General features: G+C 43.6%; 1 protein-coding gene across 1 annotated transcript in view; it reads left to right on the plus strand.

Annotated features, from left to right (window-relative positions):
* LOC135196227 (alpha-ketoglutarate-dependent dioxygenase alkB homolog 4-like) overlaps positions 1-16,931 on the plus strand; it is a 100,462-nt gene that overhangs the window by 70,358 nt on the left and 13,173 nt on the right. The window contains exon 3 of the mRNA XM_064222873.1: positions 14,445-14,545. Coding sequence (XP_064078943.1) covers positions 14,445-14,545 — 101 coding nt within the window. The remainder of the gene's footprint in view (positions 1-14,444; positions 14,546-16,931) is intronic.

The raw sequence follows: 16,931 nt of genomic DNA on the forward strand, positions 1-16,931 counted from the left end.
GTTTGCTTCAGTGACAGACATCCTCCTGAAAGCAAGGCTGAAAGATATAAATCGAGTTTGGCGATCGAGAGCAAACGCCAAATCTCGAGACAAGTTGTCAGTAATTCCACAGATCCTTCGCAATCAACTCCGTCCATGGACAAAAGTGAAGAACCTGGCCAAACGGGTACCCCTTCAATATCCCCTTCCAGTGTTAACCATTCACACGGATGCCTCCCTGTCCGGGTGGGGGGGATATTCTCAATTCAAACAAGTTCAGGGGACTTGGTCAGTTCAGTTCCGCCAGCTCCACATAAACGTTCTGGAAGCAATGGCAGTATTTCTTACCCTGGAAGAGACTTCTTCCCCCAAAAAAGTCTCATCTAAGAACGAGTTTTTGGTACAGTGCAGTGGTAGTTCATTGCATCAACAGGGTAGGGTCCAAATCCAAACATGTGAACCATGTCATGATAGCCATCTTTGCACTAGCAGACAAACACAAATGGCATCTGTCCGCCACTCACCTGGCGGGGGTAAGAAATGTGATAGCAGACGCTTTGTCCCGGTCGGTCCCTCTGGAATCAGAATGGTCCCTAGACGACAGGTCATTCCAGTGGATATGCCGGAGAGTCCCCAGGTCTCCAAGTAGATCTCTTCGCCTCACAAGCGAACCACAAGCTCCCTTGCTATGTGGCCCCCAACCTGGACCCTCTGGCTTATGCCATGGACGCCCTGTCGTTAGATTGGAATCAGTGGAGAAAAATTTGTCTTTCCTCCAGTGAATCTTCTCTTTGAACGTCTTGAGCAAGCTGAGGACTTTCAAGGGACTAGTAGCCCTGATTGCTCCAGACTGGCCAAGAGCAACTGGTATCCTCTGCTTCTGGAATTGGGTCTCCGACCTCAACGGATTCCCAATCCAAGCTGTCACAATCAGTACAAATGAGGACTGTGTTCGCTTCCTCAGGAATTCTTCAGACCCTCCTTTAACTTTATGGACTTCATGAAGTTTGCGGCTAATAAAGATGCTAACATTGATCACAAAACATCCTCTTCCTAGAATCAGATAAGAGAGAGTCAACTATTAGACAATATGACTCAGCTGTTAAAAAATTAGCATCCTTCCTGAAAGAATCAAACACTACAACCATGACAGTTAACTTAGCTATATCCTTTTTCAGATCCTTGTTTGAAAAAGGTTTAGCAGCTAGCACTATTACTACTCATAAATCGGCTTTGAAGAAGATCTTTCAGTTAGGTTTCCAGATAGATCTGACTGAATCTTACTTTACGTCTATCCCTAAAGCCTGTGCTAGACTAGACCTCTCAAAGGCCTACTGCAGTCTCATGGTTCTTAAATGATGTCCTCAAACTAGCATCAGATACTGGACAACTCGTCTTGTACATTCATAATGCTTCTTAGAAAGACATTATTCTTATTAAGCCTAGCTTCAGGAGCTAGAATTTCAGAACTGTCGGCTCTATCCAGAGATGCGGGTCATGTGGAATTCCTCCCCTCAGGAGAAGTTCTGCTTGCTCCGGATCGTAGTTTTTTTGGCTAAAAATGAGGATCCTCTTGCAAGGTGGGCTCCTTGGAAAGTCATCCCACTTCCGCAAGATCCTTCTCTCTGCCCAGTATCAACTTTAAGAGCCTTTCTATCTCGTACATCCTCAAGATCCTCAGGTTCTCTCTTTATGAGAGAAAAAGGTGGTACTTTATCAGTAAAAGGTATTAGACAACAGATCCTTTACTTCATTAAACAAGCCAATCCTGATTCATTTCCAAAAGCACATGACATCAGGGGAGTAGCCACCTCAATTAACTACTTTCAACATATGAATTTTGAGGATCTTAAAAGTATACTGGATGGAAATCTCCGACAGTCTTTAAACGTCACTATCTAAAGTCCTTGGAATCTTTAAAATTTTCTGCAGTAGCAGCGGGAAACATTGTTTCTCCTGATACTGTATAGTAGTCATAGTATAGATCCAGGTCTCCTTTCTACCTACCTCGTCCAACATGCCTCACCCTATCGCCATGCTACTCGGATACTCTAGCTTAGCCGCTGAGATCATATTGGTGGATTGTCCCTTATTTTTTTGCTAGGGACATCCACACTATGTACTTATAATGTACTTCAGTGTACCTACCCTTATTTTTATGCTAGGGTAGGACACAATGTGTTTGTATATTATGTAATTACATTATTTAAGTGAATCTATTTGTTAAATTGCACTGCTTTATTGTATTTTACTATGTTTAATATAATTTAATTTTAAGTACTTTATATTATTGGCTTTCTTTTATGTCATTGTTTAGAATAAGTTAGCTTTAAGTACTTAGTTTATATTCTGTAATATAACTGATTCACTATTATATCCCTCTTTTTTACAACTGATTTTCAGTCATTTGTCCTTTTTCCCATCTTGTCTGTTTCTCTGGTACTCTTTCATAGGCCGACACGAGCTGAGCCCAGAAAAGGGATTTTGACGTAGGAAAAATCTATTTCTGGGTGATTGGCTCGTGTCGCCCTATGAAACCCACCCTGTATTGCTTGCCCTTCCTGCAGGACAAGATGTTCATAGATTAAGGATGACCGCTAGGGGCGCTGCTGTCCGTGGCGTCCCTAGTAGTAGTAGTAGCGGCCGCATCGCCCGTTGGTATCGGCTCTCTCTAGTGGGGAATTTGATTGGAAGGTCTAAATGGTGAATGTCTCGTGGTAGTGATCCCACTCGCCCCTATTCTCATACCGACACTTCTTTTAAAGAGTGAGCGAGTCAGTTTTTACTGACATTTTCTTAATTTTGTTTTTCTCTAGTAATTTTAGATTTAATTTTACCTAGAAAGAATGATATTAAGGATCCTTTCATAGGGCGACACGAGCCAATCACCCAGAAATAGATTTTTCGTACGTACAAACTCCCTTTTTTAGTACAGGTAGCACTGGGACTCATATATTATTTATTGTGATTCCCAGAGTTCTCTAGCTGCACTACAGAAGTTGATGCCATCTAATCAACTTATTTAAGACGTGCAGGATTGGCTGGTCCTCCTGCATTCTCCAAAAACACATCAGTGTGAAGTTTTGTTGGGTTCCCTCGCATGTGGGAATTTGTGGTAATGAGCTGGCTGATACAGCCGCTAAGCAGGCAGCTTCCTCCCGGGCTTCCCACTCTGTGAGGGTTCCCTGTGAAGATTTTAAACTTTTTATCAAATCATTTTGTAGGATTAAATGGCAGAATCACTGGTCCAACTTAAATAACAATTTAAAGCTGAAATCGATCAGACCTTCTGTTCATCCCTGGTCACCTTCTGTTGGGATGGATAGAAGATCTAGTATAGTTTTAACACGCCTGCATATAGGGCATACATTTTTAACACACAGGTATCTTTTAACTAGTGGAGCAGAGAGGCAGGTTCCTCAATGCTCCAATTGTAATGTTGGCATTACAGTGAGGCATGTATTTGTTGACTGTCTTCTTTATTTTAATCTTAGACGTTGGTTTGGTTTCACCTACAAACTTTTGTCAGATATTTTAGGAGAGGGTGCTCCCACAGAGGAGATTTTTAAATTTCTTAAGGAAATCCACTTGTTTTATGATATTTAATTGAGTATTTTAATTTGGATTTGATTTTAATAATTTGATTTAATTATATAAGTGTATCTTCTATTAGTAAATATATCCAGTTGATATATATGCGCTGAATGGCCTTTGGCTCCAGCACGTGGCAAATGGCCACAAATTTTATAAATTCAATTCAGGGATGAGAAAAGTTAGTCTGTTTTCACCAACAGAGGCTACGGGGTGGCCCTTAGTTTAGTGTTACTCTTAGAGATATCAACATCTTATCCTGGGAACTCTCCTTGCTAGTTAAGGGATTTGAGCAGTCGTGTACTACTAGAGAGCTCAAGCCCTCAATGTGGGATGTTTCCTTGGTCTTGAGAAGTTTCACTAAAACTCCTTATGAGCCTTTGCATTGTTCATCAGACAGGAATTTGACACGCAAAATGGTTTTCCTCCCAGCCTTGCCGTCTTCGAAGAGAGTGGGGGAGCTACACAGCCTGAGGTATGATGTGAAGCACACCAAGGTTTGGGGGTCAGTGTCCTTCGAATTTGTCCCAGAATTCGTGGCTAAGACCCAGAATCCCTTGGTGCAAGAGGATAGGTTCGCCTCCTTTTCCATTCCATCACTGGATGACTGTGGGCGGTGATTCAAGAGCTTTTGCTATGTCCTGTCATGGCTCTGTGTTGTTTTCTTAAAAGGACACATCTTGGGCCAGGTTGTCATAGTTTTTTTGTTAGCATGGGGCGTACGAAGAAAGAGGTGTCCAAGAATACAATCTCTTTTTGGATACATGAAGCTATCATACAGGCATATTTGACTCTTGATGATTCCGCCACCATGTCTGTGCAGGCTAGAGCACATGACGTCAGGGATATTAGTCCCTCTCTGGCTTTCAAAAAGAATTTGGCTGTTCATGGAGTTCTGAGTGCTGGTACTTGGTTACGTCAGTTCACGTTCACCTCTTTTCATCTTAAAGATGTTGCCCACAGATCTATGGACACATTTTCCCTAGGTCTCTTGTGGTGGCTGGCCAACAGATTGTGTAACTCATCGTTGCCCTTAATAGGGCGCATTTGGATCTTACCTAAGATGATTGTGTGGATGAGAGAATGAGTGAGTTGGCTGGTCTCTTTCTTTCTCTTGTACCTTTCCTTCTTCCTACGGGCGGGTTGAAGAATAGACACATCATTTGCTGGGCTGGTCTGATACAGGTGAGTAAGGTAGTTATACTGATAGTTTGGTTACTTGGTGTACAGATATCCAACCCTCTATTCAGTAGCATATACTCCGCTCCTTATGCAAGGGGGCAAGGGGGAGTAAGGAGTAGTAACAAACTGTGGCGCATTGGTTTGTTATTGAACAGTAAATGTTTCTCTTTAGTTCCCTATGCAATGATTCATCCCATATATCATTGTAGGTAACCCAGTGACTGAGTCGTTTCATATCACTGTATCTAGTTTCTCACGGGCATCAGTCCCTCTACGGAAGATTTTATTCTGGAGCTGGACTAGTGGGTAGACCCCAGCCAGTTTAGGATGTCTGTACCTCCCTCCAAGTATAAGTCTATCCTATTGTTAAGACTAAAGGTTTGTTCATGTGTAAACAAATGACAAATTTTCTAAGACAGATTGTATTTTTCATAGCTACAAACCTGAGGTCTTAATGTTGTACCACCCAACTCTAGCTGCCCCTCTGTCCTCTTAAAGACATCCTGGGCTGGGAAAGACTGAACGCAGTGGCGTGGATGCATGGTCCTTGACCAGTTTTCACCCGATATACGCACGCGTTGCTAGATCTCACAAGATTCTTTGCTTTTCATCTGCAATTTAACTGGATCCAGCTAGGCACTAGAAAATTATCCCATTGTTAAAACCTCAGGTTTGTAGCTATGAAAAATACAAATTATCTTAGAAAATTTGTCATTTTTCGATCATTCCAATTTTAATATTCATGGATAACTGTACAATAATTTAATTGATGAAATTTAGATAAATAAGTAAATACCGTGGACCCCCCCCCTTATTCGCATTCTCCGGATTTGCGGACTCACACATTCGCGGATTTATCTCGGGAACATTTCCCCGCATTATTTGCGGAAAATTTGCCTATTCGCTGTATTTTTCTATGAGAAATAAGCACAAATTCCTGGTTTTTTTTTAAATCAATTTCATCATAAAATGTTATTGTTAGTATACAATAAGGTTTTGTACATACTTACCTGGCAGATATATACTTAGCTTACGTCTCTGACGTCACGACAGAATTCAAAACTCGCAGCACACGCGACAGGTAGGTCAGGTGATCTACCTTACCCCGCCGCTGGGTGGCGGATGTATGAGCCAATCTCCCTTTCCAGCCAGATTTTCTCTTCCACCTGTCTCCTGAGGGGAGGCTGGGTGGGCCATCAAACGTATATATCTGCCAGGTAAGTATGTACAAAACCTTATTGTATACTAACAATAACATTTTTGTACATGAACTTTCCTGTCAGATATATACTTAGCTGATTGACACCCTTGGTGGAGGGAAAGAGACAGCAATATTAACATGGAGGGGAAACAACACCTGTTGTAGGATGTAAAATACAACCTTGGTTCTTACCTGTTTAGGCAGAAGACTTCATAGTTACTGTCCTTTATTGTCTGCGTTGTCTGAAGAGCTTCAGCGAGGGCGTGACCTACAGCTGATAGACTCTTTGGGTCTATCAAAGGGATTTGGTATCCGCTTACTTGATAGAATCCAAGCAGGATCTTGTCAAAGGGGATTCGCCCTCTTATATGACAGAACCTAACCACTATCATTGCAAGGAGCTCAAAACATAAACTTGATCACCTAACCAATCTAATCATTGTTAGACATACGACATGAAAGAGATGCCTACCCGCATGCTCTTTCAAACAACCAAAAAACTTACAAAACTAAACAAGGGGGAAAAAATACTTACAAAGGATATGTCTCAGCTCCCTGCCCCAGCACCGAATCCGCCGATACGTATGGGGCCTAACGCAAAGCACTTTTCATACGTAATTTTGACGTCTCTCAGATAGTGGTTCGCGAAGACTGAGTTGCAACGCCAGAATGTTGCTTTCATAATATTACTCAGAGACATGTTTTTATTGAAAGTTAATGAAGTGGCAATAGCTCTTACCTCATGAGCTTTGACCTTCAGAAGCTTGAATTGACTTTCATCACATGTCACATGTGCTTCTTTCACCAGGCTTCTGATGAAGAAAGAAAGCGCATTCTTAGATAAAGCCCTCCTTGGATCTCTTACAGAGCACCAAAGGTTGACATCATTGCCCTTAAGTTTCTTCTTCCTCTGAAGATAAAACTTTAGACTTCGTACTGGGCAAAGTGACCTCTCTGCTTCCTCCCCTACTAAGGCAGATAAACCTTGGATTTCAAAACTCCTAGGCCAAGGATTTGAGGGGTTCTCGTTCTTGGCCAAGAACGAAGGCAGGAAGGCACAGATCGCTGCATCTCCTTTGAACCCCACTCTCCCTTCTATTGCATGGAGCTCACTAATCCTTTTGGCGGAAGCCAATGCCATGAGAAAAAGTGTCTTTCTCGTGAGGTCTCTAAAAGAGGCAGACTGAAGCGGTTCGAACTTAGGGGACCTAAGGAAACGCAGCACTACATCCAGATTCCAACTCGGAATCTCTGACGAAACCTTCTTGGATGTTTCAAAAGATCTTATTAGATCATGAAGGTCTTTGTTTTCTGAAATATTTAGGTCTCTGTGCCTAAACACTGCAGCCAGCATGCTACGATATCCTTTAATGGTTGATACCGCCAGTCCACCTTTTTCCCTAAGGAAAAGTAAGAAGTCTGCTATTTGGGTTCAGAGATACTGGAAGAGGAAAGGTGATGGTTCCTACACCACCGCCGAAAGACGTCCCACTTCGATTGGTAGACTCTAAGGGTAGAGGGTCTTCTTGCTGCTGTGATAGCCGTTGCAGCTCTTGCAGAAAACCCTCTCGCTCTGACCAAACTTTTGACAGTCTGAAGCCAGTCAGACCGAGAGCGGGGAGGTTTCTGTGATACCTGTCGAAGTGGGGTTGTCTGAGCAGATCGATCCTCTGTGGCAGGGATCTCGGAATGTCTACTAACCATTCCAGTACCTCTGTGAACCAGACTTGTGCAAACTTCTTGAGAGTTTCTCCCAGTATTTTGAAAGGAGGAAAAGCATACGTGTCTAGGCCCTTCCAATCTAGGAGAAAGGCATCTATTGACACTGCCCTCGGGTCTGATATAGGAGAGCAGTAGTTGTCTATCCTCGCATTCTTGGCTGTGGCGAAGAGGTCTATGTGAGGCCTGCCCCATAGTCTCCACAGGTCCTGGCAAACATCCTCGTGAAGAGTCCACTCCGCCGGCAGGACTTGATCTTTCCTGCTCAGGAGGTCTGCTCTGACGTTCTTTTCTCCCTGTACGAATCTGGTAAGGAGACATATCTTCCTTTCCTCTGCCCACAGCAGAAGGTCTTTTGCTGTCTCGTACAGGGAGAAGGAGTGAGTTCCCCCCTGCTTCCTGGTGTATGCCAGGGCCGTGGTGTTGTCCGAGTTTATCTGAACTGTCGAAGCTAGGACGTAGGGCTCGAATGCTTTCAAAGCTAGCCAAACAGCCATCAGCTCTTACTTGTTGATGTGCCAGGTCACCTGTTCCTCCTTCCAGGTGCCTGACACTTCTCTTGAGCCAAGCGTCGCTCCCCAACCTGTTTCCGATGCGTCGGAAAACAACACTTGGTTGGGGTTCGGTATGTGAAGGGACATCCCTTCTGCAAACCTGAGAGGGTTCGCCCACCAAGAGAGGTCCTTCTTGATTTCTCTTGAAATCTTGAAGGAGAACTCTAGGTTTTGAGAAAGACAACGCCAGTTCCGATGTAGAAAGAACTGGATAGGTCTGAGGTGCAACCTTCCTAGAGAAAGGAATTGCTCCAACGAGGAGAGTGTCCCCAGCAAACTCATCCACTCCCTCGCTGTGCATACATCTTTCTCTAGAAAGGCTGTGACTTTCTCTGAACATCGGGCTATCCTTTCTGGAGATGGAAAAGCCCGAAAATCCAGAGAAACCATCCGAATCCCCAGATAGATATGATCTTGACTGGGGATTAACTGTGACTTTTGGAAGTTCACCAAAAGTCCCAGAGAACTCGCCATGAAAAGGGTCTTTTGTAGGTCCTCCAAATCTTTTCTGTGACTTGGCTCTGATAAGCCAGTCGTCCAAGTAAAGGGACACCCTGACTCCCTCCAAATGTAGCCATCTTGCTACATTTTTCATTAGTCCTGTGAAAACCTGAGGGGCTGTTGAAAGGCCGAAGCACAAGGCCCTGAATTGGAATATCCTTCCTCCCATCATGAACCTGAGGTATTTCCTTGAAGAAGGATGGATCGGCACATGGAAGTAAGCGTCCTGAAGATCTAGGGACACCATCCAATCCCCTGGACAAAGAGCTGCCAACACGAGGATGTCGTTTCCATGGCGAACTTCCTCTTTTCTACAAAGAAATTCAGGGCGCTTACATCCAGAACCGGTCTCCATCCCCCTGAGGCTTTTGGAACTAGGAAAAGGCGGTTGTAAAAGCCCGCTGAGCATGGGTCGCTCACTAGCTCTATCGCCTCTTTCTTTAGCATTTGTTCTACTGCTGGAGTAAGAGCTTGGCTCATGATGGGATCCCTGTACTTGGCCACCAACTCCCTCGGAGTCGTCGTCAAAGGTGGTCTTGCTGAGAAGGGAATCAGATATCCTTTTCGGATAATCGAGAGGGACCAGTTGTCCGCTCCTCTCTGTGCCCAGACTTCTGCGAATCTTAGTAGCCTGGCACCTACTGATGTCTGGAGGACTTCTTTCCTACTTTTTCGCTCTGGTAGAGCGAGAGAAGGATCTTCCTCTCTTGAAGGATCTATTACCTCTTGAGGTAGAGGCCCCTCCAAGAAGGAGGCTCTAGAAGAGGGTCCCCCTCGAAAGGGCTCCTGTCTAGCTGGAGTCTCCTTCCTAGTCTTAGTCTGGAAGGTCGTTCTAGGTTTCCGGGTAGACTAAGCGAGCATATCTTGTGTAGCCTTTGCGGAGATAGCTCCAGAGATGTCCTGGATTATCTTCTTAGGAAAGAGAAGAGGCAAAAGCTGCGAATAAAGTAGAGAGGCTCTCTGAGCATGAGAGACTGACTTGGTCAGAAAAGAGCAGAAGTCCAATCTTTTCTTAATAACCCCTGCTCCAAACAGGGAGGCTACTTCGCTAGATCCATCTCTCACTGCCTTGTCCATGCAAGTAAGTACACTGTTGAGATCCTCGGGCGAAAGGGAATCCAGGTTCTGAGTCCTTCTAGCTAAAACCCCTAAAGACCAGTCAAGGAAGTTGAAGACTTCCAAGACTCTGAACATTCCCGTCAACAGGTGGTCGAGCTCGTTCATCGCCCAGGTAGTCTTAGCAGACAAGAGGGCCAAGCGTCGGGAGGAATCCACCAGTGAAGAGAAGTCCGCGTCTGCAGATGAGGGAAGACCCAGGCCTAGGGGTTCTCCAGACTCGTACCAGAAACCAAGTTTCCCCGTAAGCTTAGAAGGAGGGAAAGAAAACACAGTCTTCCCTTTCTCCTCCTTAGAAAGAAACCAATCACCAAAACCTCTTAAAGCCTTTTTCATTGAGATGGTTGGTTTCATTCTCACACAGGAGGAAACCTTCGTCTTCTTAGATGTCGAGAATAAGGAGAGAGGAGAAGGAGGAGCGACCGGAGTAAGCGCGTCTCCAAACTCCTGAAGAAGGAGGTCTGTCAGGATCTTGTAAGACGAGACCGAAGAATCCTTTACCAAGTCCTCTTCTGAAGGTTCTATTTCATCTACCGAAGAACCTTCGGCTTCTTTACGAGAGCAGGCAGACTTCTCTAAAGAAGTGCGCCTATCCTGTGAGGAGTGTTGGCAGACGTTCTGGCGCCTATCAGGAGAAGCCAAAGCTTCGGGAGAGCTCTTATCGAAGGCGTCCTTCCTACTCCGATGAGGGAGTCCTCTGTGTTCTAGTAGTCTGTCCTGAGAAACACGGGAGTCCAAAGGGGAGCGCCTGCTAGGAGAGGAGAGCCTCTAGCTCATGCTCCATGCACTGTCAAGAGGAGAGCGGCTGCCTGGCGAACTGCACCTAAAATGAGAGGAGCGCCTGCTAGGCTCTTGGCGCCTACCAACAGGAGAGCGAATCCCTGGAGAAGAGCGCCTACTAGGTGACAGGCGTCTACCAGGATCCAAATACCTAGATCGAGAAGCGTGGGTCTCTGTAAAAGCTTGTCTACCAGCAGAGAAGCTTCTTTCAGGCTCTTTACGCCTGACATGAACAGAGCGGCTAACAGGCGAATAGCGCCTATCAGGAGAGTAGCGCCTATCTTCAACACAGCGCTTGACAGCAGGAGAGTGGCTACTTGGGGAGTAGCGCCTACCAGGCTCTAGGCGTCTGACAAAAGGAGAGATCCTGTCTCTAGAAGTGTCCATGCAGGGGGAGGCTCTCTTATCCGGAGATTGGAGGTTCTTCGGAAAGGAGCGAGAAGTAGAAGCCGTGCGCTTATCCTTAGAAGAGTGCCTACTAGGAGCTTGATCCCGTTCCACGGGAGAAATGATGTCGCCAGGAGATAGCTTCCTGGGCGATTGGTGCCTGGAAGACGACTGGCGTCTGTCAAGGGAAGAGCGCCTCATTCTATCAGCTGGTACAGGAGAGAGAGCAGACTCCGGCTGAGAAGGCAACCCAGGAGAAGGTAGCCTAGACTTCTTGACGGGAAGAGAAACGTCCTTCTTACGACGAGCGCCTCCCGCCAAGGAGCCCGCAAGAGCCGAAATCTGAGCTTGCAGCCCCGCAAGAATCCGAGCCGGAGATCTTGCAAACTCCTCCACAGGGGACGAGGTTCGAAGCCTACTCTGAGGCGAGTACTCCTGATCCCTCCTGGGTTTCTTGATGTCCACTTCAGGCTCCTCCGGAAAACACTCCGGGCTGGAAGGAAGGGCGCAAGGAGCCTTCCAGGCTCTCTTCAACGGTCGAGAGGAATCCGAGGCGCTCCATCCTCTTCTAGGAGAAGGCGATGAAGAAGAAGAGAAGCATTGGCGTAACACCTCCTTCTTGGTGCAAATTAAGGCAGCCTGGGAACGAGCATCAGGATCTACCGAGGGGACGCCTGACCGGTGGGGGTTCTCCCTAACCTTCTTGCGGCAGTTGACTCCTCCTCCACTGGGACTGGGAGTCTGGAAGAGGTCTAGGCCTGGAAGCATTAAGGAGCCGATCAGACGCACCCTCCACTGCACTGGGGGCACTGCACAAATCACTTGCACTATCACTTATCTTACCTTGCAACAAACGAATTTTCTTCTCCATGCTAAGGATCGAGGCTCTCATGGTTGCCACTTCCGAAGGCGTATCTTTGGGTTCGATGCAGGGAGCAGGAGCTGAAACGGGAGAAGGATCTAGTGCTACGACAGGATTATCTACTTCTACCTCGCTAATACGAGACTTACTAGAACTTCTAGACGAAGCTTTTCTCACCCTGTCTTTCTCCAACTTCCTTAAGTAGGAAGAAAGAGACTTCCATTCACCCTCATCCAACTTCTCACATTCATTACAAGGGTTAATAAAGGAACATTCATTACCCCTACACTTCAAGCATACTGTGTGAGGATCTACCGTTGCTTTCGGTAGCCTCACCTTGCATTCATCCATAGCACACACCCTAAACATAGCAGATTTCTTAACCTCTACATCAGACATCTTGAAATCAAAGAAAAATCCAAACCAATATCCAAAAACAATCCACAAGTGCGTATGCCAAGCCAACAAGATCAGGTACTTCACCGAAAGTCAGTCCAAAGATATCCAAGGCAACGAGAAACGAATTAAACTATCAGGAGGTAAACGACCACAGGTGTAGTCGAAACCGGCGACAAAGAAAATCTGGCTGGAAAGGGAGATTGGTTCATACATCCGCCACCCAGCGGCGGGTAAGGTAGATCACCTGACCTCTCTGTCACGTGTGCCGCGAGTTTTGAATTCTGTCGTGACGTCAGAGACGTAAGCTAAGTATATATCTGACAGGAAAGTTCATGTACAAAAATGCACTTTTTGTGATAAAACTTTTAAAAAAACCAGGTGTAAACATTTTTTTTTGGTTTTTTCTTGAGTTTTAACTAACAAAATAGGTGGTTTTAAGCATTTTTATAGGGGCTCCAACTATTCGCGGGTTCTAACTATTCATGGGGGGTCTGGTACCCATCCCCCCGCGAATACAGGGGGACCACTGTAATGAAAATACAAAAACCCGTAGGGCATTCAACCCTCACAGTCTGAGCTAAATTTATATTATTAAGCACAACCCTAGACCGGGCTAAATTTAAGAATGGCCAATTAAAAGCAAAAAACTTTACATACCACAGGAAGTTGCAAGTGAATATTTCCAACACTGTGCAGGGCCTCTTTTTCAAATGAAAGTCATAAAAATATGCTAATTTTACCAAGTTGTGTATTTTTTTCTAATATATTTTTCTTTATCTTTCTAAAATTATAATTACAGCTCATAATATACCAGATAAGAACTAAAATCAGTAATGAATTCTGAGTATTTGTTATAAAATATGTACAAGATGTTATTGGATGAAAATTTTGGACAGCATTCCCCTTTGACATCTCAATGCTAACTAGTCTCTCTCTCTCTCTCTCTTGTAATGACTGGTATTAGAGTTAGGGTGAAAGTTGCTCTGAGTCATTTATGGCCCATGGAAGTGATCTCAGGACTTTTCCTGTAAAGTTTGTTCAAACTGTATTGTGCAAAATTTTGAACATGTAGTGGAACCTCAGTTTTCGTATGTAATTCGTACCAGAATACCTCATGTAGTCCGAAATGTACAAAATTCTAAATGATAATTCCCATAAGAAATAATGTAAATCCAATAAATGGATTCCAGATACCCAAAAATATTAGCAAAAAATAAATTTTACAGAAAATAAACAGTTTTATATACAGAAAACAATGAGAAATAAATATAAATGACTAATGAAATGGGTAAATAAACATGTAACAGCACTCTTACCACTGTGGACCTCTATGGAAGACTTGTTAGCATATGGAAGATGGAGAGGTGGGGAGAGGGAGGAGGAGAGGTTATTGTTTGGGAGGGGAATCCCACTCCAGAAGGACTTCAAGTATCAAGAACCCATCAGGGGTTACTTCTCCTCTTTGTTTGTTACTTGCACTATCTGGGATTACTTCCCCACTGTTTTTAGTGGCACTAGGATCAGCTTGAGAGTCACTGGAACCCTTTCGTACAGCAAAACTGTCCAGAGACATTTGTTTCTTATGTCTCTTTAAAATTTGCCTAAAATGAAATAATGCATTGTCATTAAACATGTGGCATAGATCTGTTATTTCATTGTAATCCTTTGATAATAATACATGCAGTCCCTAGGTTATAATGGGCTTGGCTTACAATGTTCGAGCTTACGATGCTCTTCAAATATATTCATCAAATATATTTCCTGGTTTACAACGTATGTTCTAGGGTTACAATACTTATGACACCGAGCCGACAGAAGAAATATGGCTCCAAAACAATAGAATGGTCAAATCTTAGAGGTTTTTAGGTGAAAAACTCAATATAAATATGTACAGGTTAATAATTTTCAAGACTTCCAAAGGATTTAAAAAGTTTTCTTATGAATTTCAATGATTTTTTGGCTGATGACAATTTTTGGTTTACATGTATGTTGCAGCTGAAGAACGGAACACCTGTCGTAAACCGGGGACTGCCTGTAATAATAGTAATAACTTTTAAACATGCTATTTTTTTATAACCTTAGCAGAATCACTGATTAAACTATTTTTGGTGTTTGAAGTAGTTTAGCTATTTCATCTTTTATTCAAGAAATTAAGATATGAATTTATTTTCAGAAACAGTCGTACATATTTTGCCCTCTCTGTGAATTAGCATGGCCAGGTTGGGAAGGTGATAGCTGGAAAGTTCATCCAAATCATGAAGGAAAATCACTGAAGTTAGTACTAACTGATGTTCTTTTATTTGTTTTGTAGTAAGAAATCAAGTAAATAGTAATGAACATAGATTGCATAACTAGCTGTCTTATCAGTTTTATGGGAGGCTGCATGAAGAATTGGAATCTTGGTGGTGTTCTCTCCCTATCCCTGTGTAAAAATATGAAGTATAACAAACATACAATAATTTCTTTTTTATTAATATATTATATGCTAACAGTTTTTTTCAAAGGAAATGCACTAAAAACTCTACCAGAAAGAAATTTTTAATGGTTTATCTAGGAGCAGTAACATTTCTTACATTTTCATATTTGCTAATACTTTCTTGGTGCTGTGGCCTGAGCTTCGATGGAAATCATGAGAATTGAAATGACAATTTACTCTAATGTTCTAAGGGGGTCCACAAAAATAAAAATGTTATTGTGGACCATTTAGAATATTATATATACTCTTGCGATAGAGTTTTCCCCAATTACTCTAATGTATTATATTTGCTGCCTCTGTTAAATTCTCTGAGTGCTGGTATTTTTTGGTGAGGGAGAATCAAATAACTCCAAAGAAAATGAAGTTGCGTGGAAGGTGTGGATAAACATTTAATCCAATGGTCATTCATTCTAAAACACTTTTATTTGAGATGAATCTTACCTACTGTTAAATTTAGCTATATCTCCCTGCCGATTAGGCGAGTCTGCATTCAAACAAAAAAAATTGAATGGCCGCCCAAATGACTGTCTAATTTACCTGTTCTCCACCAGGTATGTTTCGAATGTTTTAGCTCTTGTCAGAATTCTCCTGGCCGCCATTGCGGCTAGGTGATTGTTGGTATTCTATGAAGCTTGGCTGTTTTACACCTGTTTACAGTAGTATTGTAATTTCACTTTCCTAGGATATCTTCCACTGGAAGCAAAACCAATTACATTAGGCTATGTAGGAATGTTTTTGGTGTAACCAGGATGTTGAAATTGGGAGTTGATCAACATTCCTTTGTACTTGCAAGGGTACAGCATGCGATCTTGGAACTACTAGATGTGAAGAATGTAGGGAATTGTTCTGAGAAATTTATGCCTGAATTTGTCGGATATAGGAAAGACGGGAAACTAATAGATTGGGAAAGCAATTAGTTAGGTCAGGACTTAAACCTGTCAGGCTATCCCTACTCAGACTAGGCATTTTAGTAGGTTAGTATTGACTTCTTTTGTAGCTCCGCCTTCTGCTCCCCATTTGGTTCAGGAAAAGCGTAACAAGAAGTTAGAACATTAAACCTATTTTTAGTTCTAATACCAGTTGAACCGAGTTCATGACGGGAACGTTCCGAATCCCTCCATAGTATGCGTTCCTTTTCTCATTCCCTGTTTGAAGTAAGGTGTTGGTGCCCTTGTCTGTACATAGCTCGAGCCTAGGACTGCCCTGCGACAGTTGGAGGCGTCCGCTGCCAGGGAACCGGGTTGGTTCTCGGGACGATGGGATTCTGTGCCCTCCAATACCTACTTTGCCCTTTTCATGGTCTGAATCTCGTTTAAAGCGTTCGCCAAATGACCGTCAGAGATTGCCTAGGACCGTTGAAGCGGTCTCATAGGACCGTTTCAGTAAGCATTAATGCTCGCTCCATAGGAGCATTCTGTCGTCTTCAACACCTAGTTTGAGGTGTTAGCATGCATAGGTTTAATGATATACAATGTAGGTATAGATATTTTATTGAGATGATAATGTATCTGTAGCGAGTTTTACACATTTAGATATGTCGACTTAGTCGACTGTTTATCTCTCTCATGTATGGGTTATTCTAAATTCTCGTCTGCTAGCATATTCCTTTTTCTTCGTAATGCTTGTGTTCATTCTTTGCTTGCTTCCTCTTCAGCTATTGGCAAATCACTTACTACTGCCTCGTTTAATGTTTCTCTTTCAAGTCTACACTGTCTGTAGTATCCAAAGTTCTCGCTAAGTTAGATTCTAGCTTCAGAGATTTCTAACTTAGTTTCATATAGGAGCACTTTTAAGTATGTACAACCGCTTTCGGATGAGGCGGGAGAGTTGTTGTAATTCCTCTCCCACTACCTTCCTCTTCTGGCACTTCGTTCTCCCTTCCCTCAGTCGACTTGTGTGGACTGCCAACAGTGTTCACTCGTGCGGACTTGGCCGAGTCCTGAGTCACTTAAAACTGTCTTCCTCTCATTGAGTCGTGGTGGATGCGATACAGCACTCAGCTGCTGTCACCTCTTATGAACAAGTGTCGCTTTTTGTTGCCAAGGGTTGCGGAGAAAGAGCAATCCTTTAAGCTCTTGTTTACCTCCTGTCGCCAGCTGTCTCCCCCTGTCGCCCGCTGACAGAAGAAGAGTTTGATGGAGTTTGAGGAACTCGTTCGGGCTGGTCAGCATTTGTTGCGACACT

Source organism: Macrobrachium nipponense, chromosome 17 (genome assembly GCF_015104395.2).
Source record: "Macrobrachium nipponense isolate FS-2020 chromosome 17, ASM1510439v2, whole genome shotgun sequence".
Classification (NCBI taxonomy): domain Eukaryota; kingdom Metazoa; phylum Arthropoda; class Malacostraca; order Decapoda; family Palaemonidae; genus Macrobrachium; species Macrobrachium nipponense.